The sequence below is a fragment of the Tursiops truncatus genome, chromosome 14 (assembly GCF_011762595.2).
Source record: "Tursiops truncatus isolate mTurTru1 chromosome 14, mTurTru1.mat.Y, whole genome shotgun sequence".
NCBI classification, from domain to species: Eukaryota; Metazoa; Chordata; class Mammalia; order Artiodactyla; family Delphinidae; genus Tursiops; species Tursiops truncatus.
The window spans coordinates 11,838,785-11,858,835 of NC_047047.1; the positions used below are offsets into that span (position 1 = coordinate 11,838,785).

General features: G+C 43.7%; 1 protein-coding gene across 1 annotated transcript; it reads left to right on the top strand.

Annotated features, from left to right (window-relative positions):
• Positions 1–391: 391 nt before the first annotated feature.
• On the top strand, positions 392–5,748 carry LOC101336800 (interleukin-36 beta). The gene is given in 4 exon segments (XM_033838687.1): positions 392–397; positions 4,066–4,122; positions 5,133–5,262; positions 5,265–5,748. Coding segments are annotated over 4 exon segments (273 nt in total). The 3' UTR covers positions 5,345–5,748.
• The last annotated feature ends 14,303 nt before the right edge of the window (positions 5,749–20,051 follow it).

Below are 20,051 nucleotides of genomic sequence, written 5' to 3' on the forward strand. Positions count from 1 at the left end.
CATCTCTTTGGACAAAGGTAACTCCTGCTGTTCAGAACCATGTGTGGGGAACCTTCTTTCACTGCTCTGTGTCCAACCTTGAGGAGCCTCTCTGGGCCTTGGTCCAAGACACAGGGTGTCAGAGGAGCTGGGACTGCTTCCAATGATGTAGGCTTACTTCCTTTCTGGGGATGACTATAGAATCAGGCACTGCAGAGCCTGAGGCAGAGAAGGATGTGAACAACTGGTTCTCATTGTGGGGAGTTTGTGGTCTTTTGGGGGAACTGTCCTGGGATCCTAACCATACGCCCGGAGGTGGATGTCCCCTCACAGTCAAAATACCTCATGGGGCCCATGGATATCCTTGTGCAGGATGCTTAGAGATGCCTCTATGGATGAGGGATGGGGGACGATGCGGGTGAGAGAGACAGGGTAGCTGCCCATTATTTAGGATGTTCAAGCTTGAAGTCGGGAGAATTGGTGGCTTGCCAGCTGTATGGAGGGCTAAAGGGAGATAGGCACACCTTCTTTCTTCCTTCCTCTGAATCCAGAGACTCGCTGCACTAGAAGGCGGTTGAGCTGATGCACTGGAATCTCCTAACAATCCCAGATGTGACGGATGGAGGGCATCCCAGGGCCACTGCAGCCACGACAGTGATGGGAGCTTCCAGCTGGGGTTTTATGGCCCTGGAACATGATTTCCCATCCTTAATCTCAAACGTGCATCTATTGATAAGATAGGATCTCAGGGCAGCTTTCTCGAAAATTTTTTTACACAGAATTCTGGGGGAGGGGAGAGAAACGGATAACATGTTTTTCTTCCCTCTTCCCCCACAAGACCAACTGCGGACCCCAACCTGTCCACCATCTAATCTACTTTGTCCTCTTCACAGAAAGCCCTGAAGCCAACACGGAGTTTAGTCCCCTGGGTAAGTGGTGGTGAATCACAAAGCAGCTTGGAAATACTTCCATCTACGCTCTCCAAAGAAAGAGGGTACAAGGGCCCCTATCATTTTCTCAAGTTGTAAATGTGTTCGCTCTTGCTAAAATACTCAGATCACAAAACCCGCGTTTGAAAATCTTATTTAGCTCTTTCCTTATGAGTGCATTTAGAACTGCTTATTGATTTTGGTAAAGAGGGTAAAGGAGAGACAAACAGCATATTGATGCCTGATTTAGATATATTTGGTTTTGTTACTACCCAGAAACTATCAGTCAGGGAAAAAGACAAGTCACTGATAACCCTAGAAAAAAGGGTGAATATTGAAAATCTCTCGGACTACGAATGCATGGAGCTCCTTTCGGATGCTTTGATTCACAAACCAGCCCCTGCCTTAATTTCCTTCCCTTTCTCCTAGAGTTACTCTTTGTCAGAGCAGTAAATCGCCCCCTAGGAATTCAAAAGCCTTTATTACCAGGAGGCAATAGGATCCTGAAGTTTATAATAACCTCATGTGTATTTTGTGCTTTTCCGTCACCTGGCAGCACACCTAATTCCCAGTTACCGTCTTATTTGTGATTCTCAGCAGATGGTGTGGGTCCTAAAAAGAAATCGGTTAATAGCAGTTCCTTTTGGCAGCAATGTCAAAGCTGGTGAGTGACAATCAAAGCCACTGCGTTGCCTCTTAAAGGGACATCATCTCCACTGGGGATGGGGCTGAGCCTGGGAACCAGTTTCCAGTGTCCTCAAGAACGGCAAGAAAGGGCAAGACGGTTCCCTCACATAAAGGAAACCCGTACCCAGAAATGAGGGTGTGATGGAGTGGCAGCTCTCCTTATCAAAAGAAAATGTCCTTAGTTAAGAAGGGATTATTCATTCAATTAGTAGCTGACCTTCTCCTTGGAGTTTCTCTCTTCTAACCGTCACAACCTCTGTCCTTAGATTTAAACTCCTTCATCTTTCCATGATCATACCTACACTTTTCTAATTTGCTGTCCTTTCTTCTAATAATGGGGGAATATTCCTTCCTCCCATCAGTCCATCACATGTCAATTATACCTCAATAAAGATGAAAAAAAGTTAATCCAAATCAGCTTCTTTCCTCTCTTGTTTGTTCCTTCCATGTCTGATTGAATTCCTCTCTTCCTGGCATATCCCGTCTTTGTCTGTCTACCGGATTCTTTCTATTGCTGATAGACATGCTCTAATATAACATTTCCAAGCTTAACACTAAAAACCTCCTCTGGATTTGCACATTTCATTTCTACAACCATTCTATTTTCCTGTGTGGCAATCTATATACTGTTCTACATACAACCATAGTCATGGAAGAGTTGGTTATACAACTTGTCTCCATTTCCCCTCCTGTTCACGCTTACATCAAACAATAAAATTTCTGAACTGTTCTTTGCCCACTCCCCTCCAGCTTCTCTTTCTAAGGCCACCAGACCCACTTCTCTGTCCTCACATCTGGTTCCTCAGCAGCAGTCAGCATAATTGATAACTCTTTCTTTCTTGAACGCTCTCCATCTTCTCCTTAGGTAAGAACATTCTCTGTGGTTCACTGGCTCCTCATTTGCATTCTCCTTTCTGACTCCACTTTCTCTATAAAATCTCCAAGTGGTGGGGATTTTCAGACCTCAGCCTGCAATCATCCTACCACCCCTCTAAAGGGATTGAGAGCTGGTCTCTTGGATTGATGTTTTGCCTCTACCTTCTGGCATTCATGCTTCCAACCCAGACGTCGCCTCTGAAAATCCTACCCATGTCCTTTTGATGTCCTCTCAGACATCTCTAACTACATCTATCCCAAGTGGAACCGTGGATCTGACTCCACAAACTGTTCATGGACCCAGTCTGGAGCCAGAAATACAGAAGACATCTTTATTCCTCCTTTTCCTCAATTTCCATTTAATCCATCAGCAGACACTGATGAGTCTGTGTGCAAAATATGCCTATTTATGAGTTCATATCATCTTCACCTTGATCACTGTATCACTTCCTCACTGCCCTTCCTCCCACTTCACTTGTGTAGCCTCCTATCCAGTCATCACAAAGCATCAAGAGTGATTTTCTTACTATGTTAATTGAAGAGTATCCTTCCCATCTATTTGTGTTTTAGGGGTGGGAGGTGGGGGAAAGGGAGCAGTGGGGAGATCTCAGGCACAGCAGTCTTCTTTCGGAGACTTGAACTTATCAAGCTCTTTTCCACGTAAGCATCTTTACATTTCCTGTCCCTGTCAACATTTTCATCCAACCCCCTCCACCACTGGATTCCCATTTCTTCATATATTAGCTTCCTCTTAGCTTTAAGGTCTTGGTTTGAACTTCACCTCAGCAGAGAAGTCTTTCTTGGTTCCTATTTCTCAGTTTGGTCTGTCTTCTACTGTCCCAGGCCTTGGCCCCTTTCCCCAAAGCAGGTGTTGCCATTTACTGTGGTTCTGGTCATTTCTCTGCTTACATGGTTTCGTCTCATTTTCCGTGGCAATAATGACGATGTCTCTCCTGTTCTCACCTAGATCTCCAGGGTCTTGTCTTGAATGAACACTCAATAAAGAATGTTGAATGGGTAAATCCCCTGCCCCTTGCCCAGAAGGATAGATGCAGGACACCCAGGTTCTTGGGAATTACCTACTAAATTAGTTGGGAATTAAATTCAACTGATAGGGACAGAACACCCACCAAACTGGGACTTAAATAAGGTAGAAGTTTCTTTCTTTCTCATGGAAAAGAAGCCTGAGAAGGCAGGTTAAGGCCAGTACGGTGGCTTCATCATGCCACCAGAATCCAAGGAATCTAGCGTTCTGCTTTACCAAGTTCAAGGTCACCTCCACCATCATCTAATTATGAAGACACAGGGTATAAGAAATAAAGCTCCTCCCAGCCGAGTCAACTACTTTTAAAGTACATTCTTAGAAATCTCACACAGCACTTCCACTCCTGTCTCGTGGGCTACACCTTAAGCATATGGTCAAAGTTAGCTGTAAGTGTGGTGGGAAATTTATTTTTATTTTGGGGAAGTCATGTACCCTGGTGACAGCTGTAGTTCTGATATTAAGGAAGAAAAAGGAAATGGGTTTCCTTTCCTTAACAGCACGTACAGACACGGACTTTTACTGTAATGGAAAAGGTACTCCATATTACAGCAAAATCTCTGTCTCTGCTGTACAGAAATCCAGGGCCAGCCTACTTTGCAGCTTAAGGTGAGCGGCTGTACAGCTAATGAGAGAAGCGCAATGAGATGAACTTTCAATGTCATTTAACATGTTACTGAATAAAAGTAACAGGTTTGCAATCCTGGGTATTCAGTGTAAAGAAGGACAGCTGACCTGGCTGATTCCCAAATCAATACAAGCGACCTTTGGAATGGCTGTAACACTCATTTTAATGTCAGAGCAGCCTCTGCCAGCCAGAGAATACACCCATGAAAGTGTTTCAGAAAGGCCAAAGAACGGTGGCTTCTCCATTCTCAGTCTTCTTTAACTGCCTCCCAGAAATTCTCTTAGGTGCTGGGATGCTTCCTCTTAAGCAAAGGCAGTGGAGACAAGAGGGGAGATTGTTAATCAGGTCTTGCGGATGACATACTTATGGTCCCCGTACTGAAAGTAAGATCTGTAGTTTTGAAGTGAATCCTCTGCTTATGACGGAAGCTGTAATGTATAAACCCACTTGGAGGCTGGGAATCTCGTGAGACTGGCCTGAACCATCAGATGGGCGCATCCATGAAAGAGACTTACAATTCCGCCCCGCCCCACCCGTTCTCAGGAAGACATGCTGCCTTAAGGAATCAGAAACACCTTGTGTGATGGGATCCTGGGGTGAGGCCAAGCTACTGGCAACAAGTGGATTGCCTATTTCTTTTTTTTTTTTTTTTTTGCGGTACGCGGACCTCCCACTGTTGTGGCCTCTCCCGTTGCGGAGCACAGGCTCCGGACGCGCAGGCTCAGTGGCCATGGCTCACGGGCCCAGCCGCTCCGCGTCATGTGGGATCTTCCCGGATCGGGGCACGAACCCGTGTCCCCTGCATCGGCAACCGCTGCGCCACCAGGGAAACCCTGGGTTGCCTATTTTCAAAGCTGGTGTTCCCCTTTCATCAGCCTGTGTCCCTGGCCTCTGTCCCTCCCTTTGGGGAAATGAGACTCTCCCAGGGCTGAGTTAGTTTAGCTTCCGCCTCCCAGCAATCCTTTCTAACAAGCCTCTTTCCTACCCCCAGGAGGAAAATATCGTGAACCTACGTGGGAACTTCAAAGGGCAGGAGCCCTTTCTCTTTTTCTGCATCGAGGAGGTCTCCACTTTCGTCTTTCAGTCAGTCTCCCGCCCAGGCTGGTTCATAGCTACCTCCTCCATGGTGGGCAGCCCGCCACTCTCACCAAGAAGAGGGGCAAAACCGAAAACACTAACTTCTACTTAGAGGGTGAAAACTAAATCCAGCCTGGGCTCTAGGTGGCTGGATCAAGCAGTCAGAGATTCTTCTGTTTGAAAACACAATGGGTCATCTTAAGAGACCAACATGCGCTGATGGCCATCCAGTCTACCTCATTCTCATCACTCCAAAACCATCTCATCCTCTGGACGCCCTCTAGATATCCTCAAGGTATACCATGTCCCCCCCCCACTTGAGCATCATTCCAGGGTGAACCTACGAGTCACTTTTTATTCTTTCTTGATTTTGTCCCACCATCCATCTAGTTAAGTCCACTTAAGTCAACATCCCAAATGCTTCTTGTAGCCTCTCTTCCTATTCCTTCTGCCAACCTATAGCCTAGAGATGTGAATTCCAAACAGTTTAGTTCATACAACCCTATCAATAAAAGAATATTAATTATTAATTCTATGCATGTTTATTATAAATATTATGCACTCCAAAAGAGGAATCTAAAGGGTAAGATGAATGTGAAGTAAAAATTTTACATGTCTTGATAATCATGATAAACTCATAATCTCATTAGTTAATAATCTGACACACAGGGGCTTCCCTGGTGGCGCAGTGGTTGAGAGTCCGCCTGTCGATGCAGGGGACACGGGTTCGTGCCCCGGTCCGGGAAGATCCCACGTGCCGCGGAGCGGCTGGGCCCGTGAGCCATGGCCACTGAGCCTGAGCGTCCGGAGTCTGTGCTCCGCGACGGGAGAGGCCACAACAGTGAGAGGCCCGCGTACCGCAAAAAAAAAAAAAAAAAAAAAAAATATATATATATATATGACACACAGTATATACTTTGGTTAAGATTAATCGTTAACCATAGTAAATGTAAATCAGTCTGTATTTCAAAGAATCACTAATAGTGGTTTACATTTTTTTCAGGCATCAGCTATGATATATTCTTGCTATTATTCATGTTTTCTAGACTCTAGTAGAACATTCAATCAACAGTTTCTTTATTGACATGCTTTTAAGCCAGTTGTCCATTTTGTGAGGATTACTTTAGTTAAAGGCTGTAGTATAATTTATGTATCCAGTTAACCAGTGATGTGTAAATTGCAAGTAACTGCAATGCCCTGAACATGAATGTGAGCGTGTCAGTCTCTCTTCCTTCAGGAAACCTTGCCCTTCTTTGCACATGGCGAGCAAGTGTATCGGGATTTGCAATGGCTGGGAATCCTTCACCAATGGGGGATGGGAGCGGGTAGGGAAATGTTGCTGTCTTCCATCACTGAAGTGGACAATTCTGAGATGCATTCCACATGGTTCCTCAGAGGGTCCCAGCAGGATTGAGTCACAGTCACCCACAGGAGTGCTGAGCTCAGGAACACCTCCTTGCATTGGCTTCCTTCATTTTCCTGCTTCAACTTCCCCAGTCCCCATTCTTGTTCCCTGGGATCACTTCTCATCATTCCAAGATAGACAGATGGAGAAAGAGAGGAGGGACAAAATGGCAGAGTAGAAGGACCTCGAGCTCACATCCCCTCACGACAGATGGAAAAAGAGAGCTGTAGCAGTGTTATTTCCCTTGTTCCAGTCTCTGAAACAGTGGTTTCCATGACTTTTTCCTCCAGCCTTTGAAATACTCTAATATTCAAGATGTTGATGCTGTTGTTGCTTTCTTACGCTCGAGTTAAGGTGGCCTTACTCAGATCCAGGGCTGTTGGCTGGTGAGTTATCCATAGACTGGCAGAGATGGGGTTATACTTGTGATGCTGAAGGGTAGCCTTTCCCCTGAATCTCTTCCATTCAGCAACCTGAACCCCCAAATGCAAGTCTATTTCAGATTCCTACTCCCTCCCACCCATCCTTTCCAATTTGGGTCAGTGTCTATATTTGCTTTTCCCTTTCTTCATCTCCAGTTTCTTTTATTCTTTGGAAGAGAAAATTTCATAGGCTCTGTGAGCTTGCAACTGAGAATTTTTGTCTCTCACTTAGGTTGAGAATTTTAATTTTGTTTATAATCTAATGTGACCTTGAGGCAAGAAAACAACACTAGTTATCAATGAGAAAGAAGAAGGGAAGAGAAATATGCAGAAAAGAAACTATCAATTAACTGATCAATTAGCATTTGAGTCATTTATAAGCAGAAGAGCCTTGATTATGAAGAAAATACTCCAGAGTCAACTCTAAGCTGTATGATTGGGTAATGACTCCAGGAATAAGTGGACAGGTCACGTGAAAAGTCATAATAACATCATTCCTCATTGGTTCTCTACTTGGCCAAAGATGCAACTAGAAATGAGATTCCCAATAACAAAGATTGTGCAGCTGATAGAGTGCCACCTCCCAATATCTAATACCAACCATTAAAAGACCAAAACCTACACAGGGATGTTCTCTACTTCTGTGCAATTTAGAAGATCTTTGCAGATTAAAGCTCTGATTAATATCGGCTTCATCTGTGCCTATAATAGCAGCATGACCATGATAAAAGCTGTAGCTTACTGCCCAAGGTCAAAGCCAGCAGCAGTGGTTTCCCTAAACTCACCATGTGGCTTGAACCCCGAACACCAGAACTTGGGTTAATTCTCAAGAGGAATGTCAGGACCAATAATTTCAATCATTTAGCAAATGTTTTTTGAGCACTTGCACTGTTCTAAATGCTGGGGATACAGTAGTAAACAAGCAGAAAAACATATCTAACCTCCTGGAACTGACATTAAAGTTTGAAGGTTTGGGGGATACAGTCCCTTACCCCCGGTCCCCATCTACGTTCAAACACATAGAGAATACACTGATGACAAAATAAAACTCAAAGCAGTGCCCTTATTTTTGATGCAGCTGAAATAGAGAAATGAGAGGTACCTTCTACTCCCCACCTCAACTTTTGGGGCCTAAACTGTGATCATCAACTCTGATCTCATAGTCTCAGGCCACTGTGATGACCTGTCATCTGCAACAGAACCAAGAGAATGAGGCAGAGGGCTAAGCTCCCAGCTGCTCTAGGCAGCCTCAGGGTGGAGCTGGTCCTCTTACCCACTGCTCTATGGTGGTCAGAGTCTTGTTGACCAGAGTTACTTCTCATCCCCTTGAGAAACTCACAGCCTCTGCTTATAAACTACTTTCCTCACAACCCATTCACTCTTTCCACTTTAAAAAATATAAATTTCAGCTGTTATTAATACATGGCTACATTCTCCTGTAAATAAAAAAAAGTAAAAACATAACTGACAAATCCAAATCCTTTCCCCAAATCCCAATTCCCCCCCTCAACCCAACGATAACCACTGATGTGTTGGCATCATCCTGGTCCATTTCCTATGCATTTACATACTCCTATGTACCTATTGGAAACACTTGGTGGTGTTCTGTGTGTGTGTGTTTCCCTAATTGGTATGATACAATACCTATATTCCTCCAACTTTTTTCACTCAACAATATGTTCAAATAGCTATTTATGCTTATATGGATGGATCTATCTCATTCTTTTCAACTGCTGCAGTTTCCAATAGAATGATTTTTACCATTGGTTGAATAGTCATCCCTTCATTGATGGACAGTTTGTTTGTTTCCACATTTTGTTGTTGTTTTACAGTGTGTCAGTGAACGTTCTAGTATTGCTTCCTGTGCACACACACAAGACATTCTTTAGAATGGATTGGTGAATTCCTTGACCATAGATTAAAGACATTCTTTATTTTCTTTCTTTTTAAAATTTTTGGCCTCTCCTTGTGGCATGCAGGATCTTAGTTCCCCAATCAGGGATTAAACCCGTGCCCCCTGCAGTGGAAGTGTGGAGTCCTAACCACCGGAGGGCCAGGTAATTCCCTGGACATTCTTTATTTTCAACTGCTACTGACAATCTGTCCTTTGATGTAGATTTTCCAATGTATACTCCCAATTATGTGTTCATTCCTCCCTGCCCAAAACTTACTTTTAAGTTAAAAAAAAAAGTTTTGTTCATCAGTGTACAAAGAATAACCTCTCGTTGTTACTTTAATTGGTAAGTCCCCGATTACTGGTAAGCCATTTGCTGTTCACAACATTCTGAAGTCAAGACCTCTGACTTTTGACTTCTCCACCAAAACCTTTCTTTTGAGCATCACCAATGATGTCGCTGTTGCCAAATCCAGTGGACACTCCACTGTCCTCACCTTAATTGGCATCGGACATGGCCTGCTGCTCTCCCCTCATCCTTACCCTCAGTGCTAGGGGTTCTGCAGCAAGTCACTCCTAGTTTTTCCCCAACCTCGCTCTCCTTTACTGATTCCTCCTTATGTGACTTCTGAAGGTTGAAGTTCCTCAGGGCTCATCCTTGAGTCCTTGTTTCCTCTATACTGTTTCACTGGATGATCTTACTTGTTACGAATTTAAATTCCAAATGGATATTGACAATTTGATCTGGCCCAGAGCTCTTCTTGGAGCTCCAGGTTTGCATTGGCAGCTACCAATTTGGATTGTCTCAGAACTTGCAAATTGAGTATGTCCTAAGTAGCACCCTTGATCCTTGCCCAATATACCTATCCCGACTCCCAGTCCTTTCCATCTCGGTTACTCAAGACAGAAACCTAGGAGTCATCCTTGATTCCTCTTTTCCCTAAAGACCTACATCCAACCATCCAACCCATCAAGTCTATCCACCAAGAAGTCTACCTTCAAAATACATCTCAAGTCCATTTGGAATAACTATTGAGAACCTGCTTTAAGCTAGATGATATGGTGGGTGCTTTCTCATAGTAATATCTTCTTCTCTATACTTCCTTATTTTTTAATTTACATTTTAAAACAACCTAGTGAGATATTATTCCCATTTTGCAAACGAGGTGAAGGCACTCGTTTAAGAGTTCTCAGTTAGGGGATGGCAGAGACTAGATCTGATACAAAGTTCAGTTATTTATTTTTTTTGTTTTTGTTTTTGTTTTTTTTTTTTGCGGTACGAGGGACTCTCACTGTTGTCGCCTCTCCCGTTGCGGAGCACAGGCTCCGGACGCGCAGGCTCAGTGGCCATGGCTCACGGGCCCAGCTGCTCCGCGGCATGTGGGATCTTCCCGGACCGGGGCACGAACCCGTGTCCCCTGCATCGGCAGGCGGACTCTCAACCACTGCACCACCAGGGAAGCCCTAAGTTCAGTTATTTAAAAAAACTCATTTTCTTCACCGCGGACATCAGTTCAGCCCTGGATTACCTGCAGTAAACTGTTGAAACATGGACGGTGATCAATACAGCCCTGATGTGCTGATTTACATACGAAGGAGGAATTCTTCCATCACTCAACACCTGCCTGGATCAGAGCCCCTCAGAGTGTGGTCCCAGCCTCAGCGTCAACCGGCAACCTACCAGAAATGCAAATGCTCAGACTCCTCCCGGACCTGCCGCCTCAGAAAAACTCAGGGGTGAAGTCCAGCAACTGTGGTTTAACAAGCTCTCCAGGTGATTTCATTTTAAATTGAGGCAAAATTTACATAACATAAATGCACCACTTAAAAATATACCATCCGGCGGCTTTTAATGCATTCACAGTGTTATGCAACCATCACCACTAATTCCAGAACATTTTGCTGAGCTCCCAAAACAAACCCTAACCCATGAGGCAGTCATTCCTCATCGCCCCTCCCCCCAGTTCCTGTCAACTACTCCTCTGCTTCCTTTCTCTCTGTATTTGCCTAGTCAGGACATTTCATATAAACGGAATCATTCAAAAAAAACCCACCTCAGATCCACCTATCCCTCTCCCACTTCTCTGCCACCCACCACTGCATATCTGGCGACCACCATAGCTCACCAGTCCTGTAAATCTGCCTCCTGACTGGTGACCTCCATCTACTACTCCATCTATATATTAAATCAGTTCTCTTTGAGCCAGCCAGGATTATCCCCATAAACGGAAATTCAACTATGTCATTCCAATGTTTAGACTTCTTTGATGCCTCCATTTGCAATTAGAATGAAATGCAAATTTTTTAACCATGGTGTACAGGTTTGCCTGGATGGTCTGGCCCTTGCTGACCCAACCCTTCTTCCAGGTCACTGTCTCCATTGCCATATTCAGTCATGCTAATCTGTCAGTTCTTTGAACATGCCAAGTCCTTTATAGCCCCAGGACCTTTGCATATGCTATGCTCATGTACATCCCTTTTACGTGTATTGGCTTATTCTCATTCTTTGCCTTTCTGGCTCCTACAAGGAGCTCCTTATATGTCACATCCCCAAGACGCCTTCCCTAACCACCATGTCTGAATTAAGCTGTTTCTTCTACCTCCTGAAATTTCTATCTCCAGTTTTCCATTTTTTCCTTCACACAATTTGTAATGACTTTATTTGCCCTTGTCTTTCTTTCCTTCCCTCCTTGCAAGATAAAGTCTTTGACTGCAGGGAAGTAGTGTTTGTCAAGTTCACCATTATATCCCCAGCCCCTAGCACAGTATCTGTGTCTAATAAATATATGTTGAATAAGTATATTCATTATTAATAAATTGCTAAGTGAATGAATAAATGAGGAGCCGACTTCCTCCTCAGGCAGCCCACCCTCCCTAGCAAGACTATCCTCATTCAGAATAAAGCCTACCTTCTCGTCCCTAATCCTAGATGTCACAGAGAAGGGAGCTCCCAAGTCCACACAAGGGCTTCAGCTTGTGAAGGCAGCGCCCACGGCCCTTTAATTTCCATTTGTTGCCAAGGCTGTTGCCCCAGAATCATACCCCTGCCCCTCCCTTGAATGGAAACTAATTGCTCTTATCTAAATTTCAGGAGGAAGCTGCAAAGAGAAAAACAAGAGCTGGTTAAAACCAACTAAGTCCAAGATGGGGGAAGATTTGACTTCCATTAGACTGTGAGCTCATTATACACTCATTGTAATGCATTAGCTAAGACACACACACACACACACACACACACACACACACACACACACACACACACACACACACACACACACACACACACACACACACACACAGAGTTGACGGTTGACACGACAACAACCGAAAAAGCCTGACAAGGACCGAAAAGGAGTGTTGCAGCAGTTCCAGGTCCAAACCACATCCCAGTTCACGACTATTCCTCCCTCTCTTTCCAATTCCCTCCCTTTTACCTCAACCTTCTGATACGTACACTGGTGTCTCCACCCAAATTGGATTGAGAAGTTGATTTGTGAACTAAGTTCCCACTTCTCCATTCTTTGGCAGTTGAATAAAGCTTGTGCTCTTCCAGTCTCAGCATCGGTTTTGTTATCGGCTGTGCAAATCCGAGTGGAAAAAGAAACTCCTTGGTTGAGACAAGGGATCTCGGCCAGGGTCTAGTTTACCAATTTGGTAACACTTTCCCCTTTGACATGAACCACCAAAGAGGGAAAGCAGTTCTTACTCACTCATGATGCTTCCTTCCGTGATGCACCTGGCCTTCTTCCTCCCCTGCACTCCTGCTACCCAAGTGGAGGGAAGACCACACACCCTGGTGCACACCTGTTGTCCTGGTGTAATTGCTGATACCATCTTCTTCCACTCTCAAAAGTACCGTATTATAGGATAGATATGGGGTCACCTGACTTATTAGAAGCTGGGGTTGTATGGCCCACCTATTTACCTATTTTCTATTGGGAACCAACTGAATTAAAGAAAGCATCCCTTCTACTCTGCTCCTTCATTATTTACATTTTTATGAGGAAGTCTGGGAGAGTCCAGAGCTGCCTGTGACTGGGCATGACTGTGATTCTCCCTCAGTGCTTCATTTGCTTGCAAAGAGGAATCCATGGGACTTCCTTGGTGGTCCGGTGGTTAAGAATCTGCCTTCCAATGCAGGGGACGTGGGTTTGATCCCTGTTCGGGGAACTAAGATCCCACATGCCATGGGGCAACTAAGCCCACGCTCTGTAACTACTGAACCCCCGCACTGCAACTACTGAGACTGTGCACCACAACTAGAGAGAAGTCCGCACGCTGCAACTAGAGAAGCCTGCATGCCGCAAGGAAGAGCCACAATGAAAGATCCCATATGCCGCAACTAAGACCTGATGCAGCCAAATATAAGAAACAAAAAACTTCCCCAAACCACCCCCCGAAAAAACCAAAAAACCCCAAAAGGAATCCATACTCTCCAAAATCAGCTTTATCAGTAATACCCTTATCAGTAAGCAAAAAATTGGACTTTATCTTAATTCTCAATTTGTTCATAACTCAGGTGGGAAAGAGGGATGCCATTACCTCTCCCCTCAAATTCTAACAATTAACACGGCAAAAAATGCAATCTGGCCTCACTGCCAGGGTCATCGGTATCAACGGATGTGTCCCACTCCAGGTTGACCTAATATTTGGGTTCAGTCTGAAGTGACAACTAAGCACACGTGACACAGCAGCACCGGTGAAGGAGGAGGCTGGAAACAGCCATCAGGGCAGCAGTGCATATATTAGCCACTCGTCTAGAATATCATGATGGGTACTTGGATCTGCTGTCATGGTCCAACGGTGAAGAACCCATGTCTGATTGTCACAGTGTCCCCATCAGCCTAAGACCACCAGGAACAACTCCGTAGCCCGACAACGTCAGGTTAATTGACTCATTGCGATAAGGGAGACTGTCCACCAGGAGCTGTGGGCCATCTCACCAAACGAGAGAAGAGAGACAGTTATTGATTTGGGGCAAGGGTAATGCTTAGGCAAAATTTAAGTGAAGCAGTGTTTTGCTGGACCCACAGCAAAAAGACTGTGTGGAAAGGGATCAACGTCAGTCTGTGAAAGGCATCCCACATCTGTGTCCTTTGAAAGCACAAAGCTGAGATAGATCTAGAATGCTGTGCCCAGAGCACTCTCTGAAGCTCTATGTTCGGGCTGGAAGTCAAGGCTGCTCCTCTGTGTCAAAGTGACTTATATCCTTCAGGTAAAAGTAGATGTTTCATTCTTGCTGATATAATTCAAACAGCCAAATTTCTTTTTTTGGTCTGTATGTCCTTTGACTTAAAAAAAATTGAAGTATAGTTGGTGTACAATAGTATATAAGTTACAGGTGTACTCTATAGTGTTTCACAATTTTCAAAAGTTATACTCCATTTATAGTTATTATAAAATATTGGCTATATTCCCCGCTTTACAATATATCCTTGTAGCTTATTTTATACCCAACAGTTTGTACCTCTTACTCCCCTATCCATTTATTGCCCCTCCCCCCTTCCCTCTCCCCCCTGGTAACCACTAGTTTGTTCTCTATATCTGTGAGTCTGCTTCTTTTTTATTATATTCACTAGTTTGTTATATTTTTTAGGTTCTGCATGTAAGTAATATACAGTATTTGTCTTTCTCTGTCTGACTTATTTCACTTAGCATAATACCCTCCAAGTTCATTGATGTAGTTGCAAATGGCAAAATTTCATTCTTTTTTTATGGTTGAGTAGTATTCTGTTGTGTATATATACATCTTCTTTATCCATTCATCTTCTGGGTTTTTTTTGGCTGTGTTGGGTCTCTGTTGCTGTGTGCAGGCTTTCTGTCTAGTTGTGGTGAGCGGGGGCTGCTCTTCGTTGTGGTGCGCGGGCTTCTCATCGCGGTGGCTCCTCTTGCTGTGGAGCACGGGCTCTAGGCCCGCGGGCTTCGGTAGTTGCAGCACACGGGCTCAGTAGTTGTGGCATGTGGGATCTAGGGTGCTCGAGCTTCAGTAGTTGTGGCACATGGGCTCAGTAGTTGTGGCTCGTGGGCTCTAGGCTTAGTTGCTCCTCGGCATGTGGGATCTTCCCGGACCAGGGCTCAAACCCATGTCCCCTGCATTGGCAGGCAGATTCTTAACCACTGCGCCACCAGGGAAGTCCTCCGTTCATCTTCTTATGGACACTTATGTTGCTTCCATGTCTTGGCTATTGTAAATAATGCTGGTATGAACACTGGGGTGCGTATATCTTTTCAAATTAGTGTTTTTGTTTTTTTTGGATATGCACTCAGGAGTGGAACTGTTGGGTCGTATGGCAGTCCTATTTTTAGTTTTTTGAGAAACCTCCATACTGTTTTCCACAGTGGCTCAAACAGCCAAGTTTCTGATAGTCCAGAGTTTTAAAGAACAAAGTCTCCGAGAGTAGAAAAGTGGAAGTCACTCAGAAAAGGGGGGTGTTATGCCACTTTTCAGCTGCAGCATGTTTCCTGTTAATGCCCAGTTGGCTTTCTCTGTGTTGTTAAGCCCAGCCCGAAGAGTGACTGGGCTGTTTTACTCTCTTACACTCTCTCAGCGTCTTCCCACTGGAGGTCCCCTTTTTATTCCTGAAGGGAAGGATGAGGCTTAGGACAACTTATGAAGCCTAGGAGAGCAACAACTCATGGAAAGTAGACTCGTCAGCAGTGCGTGGGGGTTGCATTCTCAAAGACTGTGAGGCCAGGGAAGGACCCTGAGGCCTTCCCAACCCATCAACTGCTTTGAGCCTGGGTCCCAAGGGCTGGAGGGATACTCTGGGATGGGCCAGGAAGTGAGCATCACAAAAGGTGAACAGGTGCATCTGCTTAGAACTTGCTGCTCTCGGGCTCTGGATCAGCATCCCCTCCCTGTCCCGTACTGGGACAGCAAGGTACCAGTAGGGGGAAGCGCATTGTCCCCTCTTAGAGATCAATGTCTCCAGGCCTGTCTGCTCCCTGAGGGTCCAAGGCCAGTTCAGGGCCAAAGTCCTTCAATGTTCTTATTCTCTGTCTCTAGTCTTGCCCCTTCCCAGCTGTGTTGTGAGGAACATTGTTTCACCAACTCACTGCCCAATGGGAAGCAGCTGTCTCTTTGAGTCCTGTACAGGCTAAGTCCCTTGTCTGTGGTCACCACAGGCCAAAGGCACAGCAGTGATCATGGGATCAGGGGCAGCAGCTTCCCAGCACAAGCTAGGCTCAGGGGCCCAGACACCAATGTGGATCAGGGTCTCTGCTCTCGTAGACACAGCCGGAAGCACAGAAGGATTTTTCTCTGATATTTACTGTAAGAACCTGGTCCACATCCTGGAGGTAAAATTCACAATGTGTCGGGGCTCCTCTTGATGGGCCCCTTCCAGTTTTTCTTCTCCGACTTGTCCCCTAGGAGGCTCCAGCGATTTGTCAATTACCTACCCTGGCTCTGGTTCCCACAGAGGTTTCAGCTCCGGAGTTTTTGCTCTGATGGCAACTGTATCATCACCACGTGTTGAAAAGACTATTCCTTGTCCCTGACCCAGAAATCTTGTGTCTCCGGCCAGCGTTGCTGAAGCTTGGCAGTCTAACTTGCTAGCAGCTTGCCCAGTTACAGAGGTTGGCGGTCCCCAATCAGAGCGCCAGTGTGATGGAGCTCTGAAGTGGGCGTGGGTACTTTAATCCCTGAGTACTGACATTATCCATCCATCGTGTTTTCATTTAAATAAGGACACATTAAGTTTCTGGAAGACCAAACTTATTGTGATGAAGAGATACAAACTAATGAAAATCCCCTCTTTTTTCACACTAGATATATATACAATATGAAAAATGCAATCATTGCGTGTTACCTTCAATAGCGGCCTTTGTTCAAATTTTGCATATTTTAACAAGATGATAAAACTTGTACAATCAATATTATGACATCTATTTTTTTAACATCTTCATTGGAGTATAATTGCTTTACAATGGTGTGTTAGTTTCTGCTTTATAACAAAGTGAATCAGTTATACATATACATATGTTCCCATATCTCTTCCCTCTTGCGTCTCCCTCCCACCCTCCCTATCCCACCCCTCTAGGTGGTCACAAACCACCGAGCTGATCTCCCTGTGCTATGCGGCTGCTTCCCACTAGCTATCTATTTTACGTTTGGTAGTGTATATATGTCCATGCCACTCTCTCACTTTGTATGACATCTATTTTAATTATACCACAGAGATGTTTCATATCCTGTTTTTTAGATGTTTGTTCTAAATTTAAAATCTATGTGGATCTGTAGTAATCCTCACTTCCTATATGTCTACCTACATCTAACTTGCATTGTTTAATAGTAAAAACATGTACATGAAGGTGAAAGCACTAAAGTAGATGTATAGATTGACGTAACATATATTTATAATTTACTCATAGGATAAATATATAGAACTCACATCACACCAGACACTATCTCATTTAATCCTCTCAGCAACACTATAAATATGGTCGTAACACTTAACATGCAAACCAGGGTACTTCTGAGGATGAATAAGATTACTATGAATAATTATTTTGGGACAATAGGCAAAAACCAGGATGACTAGTCACTCCACCAACAGGGTGAAAGTTTTCTTGACTAACACATCCCAGAATGATTCTTCTTTCTCAGCAGTTTTACCCCATTTACAAATGAGAGGCAAAGGAACTTAACATAAGTCCCACATCTATTAAGCATGTTAGTTGGAATTCAAACTTGGGACATATGCTAAAGGTGACTGCTATCATAAGAAGTGAAGAAAATATGCACATTTCAGAACAGAAATTATAGCATATTATCATTGGTTAAATCTACGTGTGCATGTTTAATTATGAAGGACATATGTCTAGAAAGATACATAAGCAAAGAGCTAACAGTGATTACCCAAGAAGAATAGATGGTTGGAAATGGAAAGGCTTTCATTTTAGTACGTGTATATTTCTGTATTGTCCATTACCACGTGACTCATCCTCCCATAATCTCTCCACTCAGCCAATTGCATTATTTACTTAGAGAAAATATCATCATTGTTTAAATTTTACCTTTTTTTATTAGAGACAGGCAAAAGTTAACATGCCTAAAATATTACAGATATAAAACCAAATTTGAACACATTTAAATGACATCCTGCTTTATAAGGATTACACTGATTTCAGGTTTATCATAACTTAAACCAGTATTTTCAATTTTAAATGAAAAGCTTTAGAAGGTTACAATTGTATAATTGAAACATTGCAAGTATACTCACATATTGGTGAGGATTAACAGCTATGCTGTATTAAATACTTTAAAATGAAATTAATTAAATAATAGACTTTACTTTTCAAATCTGAGATTTTATCCTCTTATTTTCTTGCTTTAGCAGGGTTTCGGCTTAAATAAATGAAATGATTCGTTTAATAAATTAAGTTATATTAACACTCGACATTAATCTATCACCTGGGGTAGGTAGTGTTTACTAGATTTCTCCACTGTAAAGTTACTCTTTTTTCCTCCTTTCCATACTGTGATGAATGGAAGGAAGTCACTAATGCAGTCCACACTTAAGACATGTGGAATATGCTTCAACTCTTTGGGGCCACAGTACCAACATAAATTATTTGGAGTTCATCTGAGTGGGGGATTTGTTTGTTCTTCGCCATTTATTTATTTCATCATTTATTTATATCAGTCTGGTTTCATGAATACTTATTTTATACTTTTCATTATAATCCATTGCTACTTCGTTAATTTTGTTGCTCAAATTGTTCCGTCTTTGGCCACTGGATACTCTTTCAGTTAGCTCTTGTGTCTCTTTGATATACCCCATCATTGTGGATTTTTTTTAATAAGTATTTTATTGCTTTCTGGCACTACAGGGTGATCCAGGCTCATCTTCCTGCCCCAGTACTAAAATCAGCCATTTTCCCAACGGTGTGGGATACTTTTGTATTCCTAAAAATATCCTCCAGCTTTGTTCTGAGATGCGATTACGCTCCTGGCAAAGAGTTTGATCATTCTGGGTCTTGAGCTCGGATTTGATAGGCGGGGCCACAGCGGTACTTAGTCCAGGTCTCATTGTTTTCCACCTCTTAAGCAAGGCCTTTCTGAATACTGTACCCCAATGCCTTGCGAATTATGAGGTTTCTAGTCTGGACAGTGGGAACAGGTATTGTTCCCACTAATCTTTTAGAATGTTTTAATCTCTAGCCTTGGGTAGGTTCCTCCCCTACAGGCACTGATTAGCACTCTGGTGATTATGCAATGGGGACCTCCTATAGATTCTCTGGATTCTCTTTCTATGCAGCCCTTCCCTCTCATACTCTATTTTATGATCTCTAACTACCTTTATCTCCATGAACTGAAAAGTTCCATCTCTTCTACTCACAAAGGATGCGGGGCCCTGCCTGGGTTTCTCCTGCAAAGCTGGGGTAATTATTGAGTCACCTTATTTCTTTCCTGTCTCTCAGGGGTCACTGTCCTTCACTGGCCGATGTTCAGTGTTTTAAAACCACTGCTTCGTAGATTTTATCTATTTTCTTTTCTTTTCCAGTGGAGTCAAGTGGGAAGTTAAATTTGGTTCTTGTTGTCCCATCCTGCTGGAAGCAGAACTCAGCACATTTTAATACTACGGAAGCCACATATACATTTATAGCAGGAGTCTCAGATTAGCCACTGTATAATGCAGTATGATTCAGCCTCTCATTGTGCACGATGAATTAGTCTTCTCAAGATTTCACTGTGTATCTGGAGAGATAATTCACATGCAGATGAAACTGTTATCGGAAACACCAGATCAAAGTTGGAACGCAGGTAGGTGATAATTCAAATAGATGTTTATAGCATGCTATAGTCTTAATATAGGGGGTGGTGCTCAGGTATGGAGAGATACAAAAATACTAAGATCATTTCTTGCCCTTTGCCTGTCATCAACCTGGTGGGGGGAAGTAGGCCTAGGTTCCCCGATACGTAAAAAGTGGACAATGTGTACCCTAACTAAGGAGGCACGGAGAGGGAACATTTGACTGGTGATCTAGGGGTTGGCAAACTTCTTCTGTAAAGGGCCAAATAATAAATACTTTAGGCTTTTCAGCCCTATAGTCTCTGTGACAGCTATTCAGCTCTGTTGAAGTAGCAACACAAAATAGGTATAGACA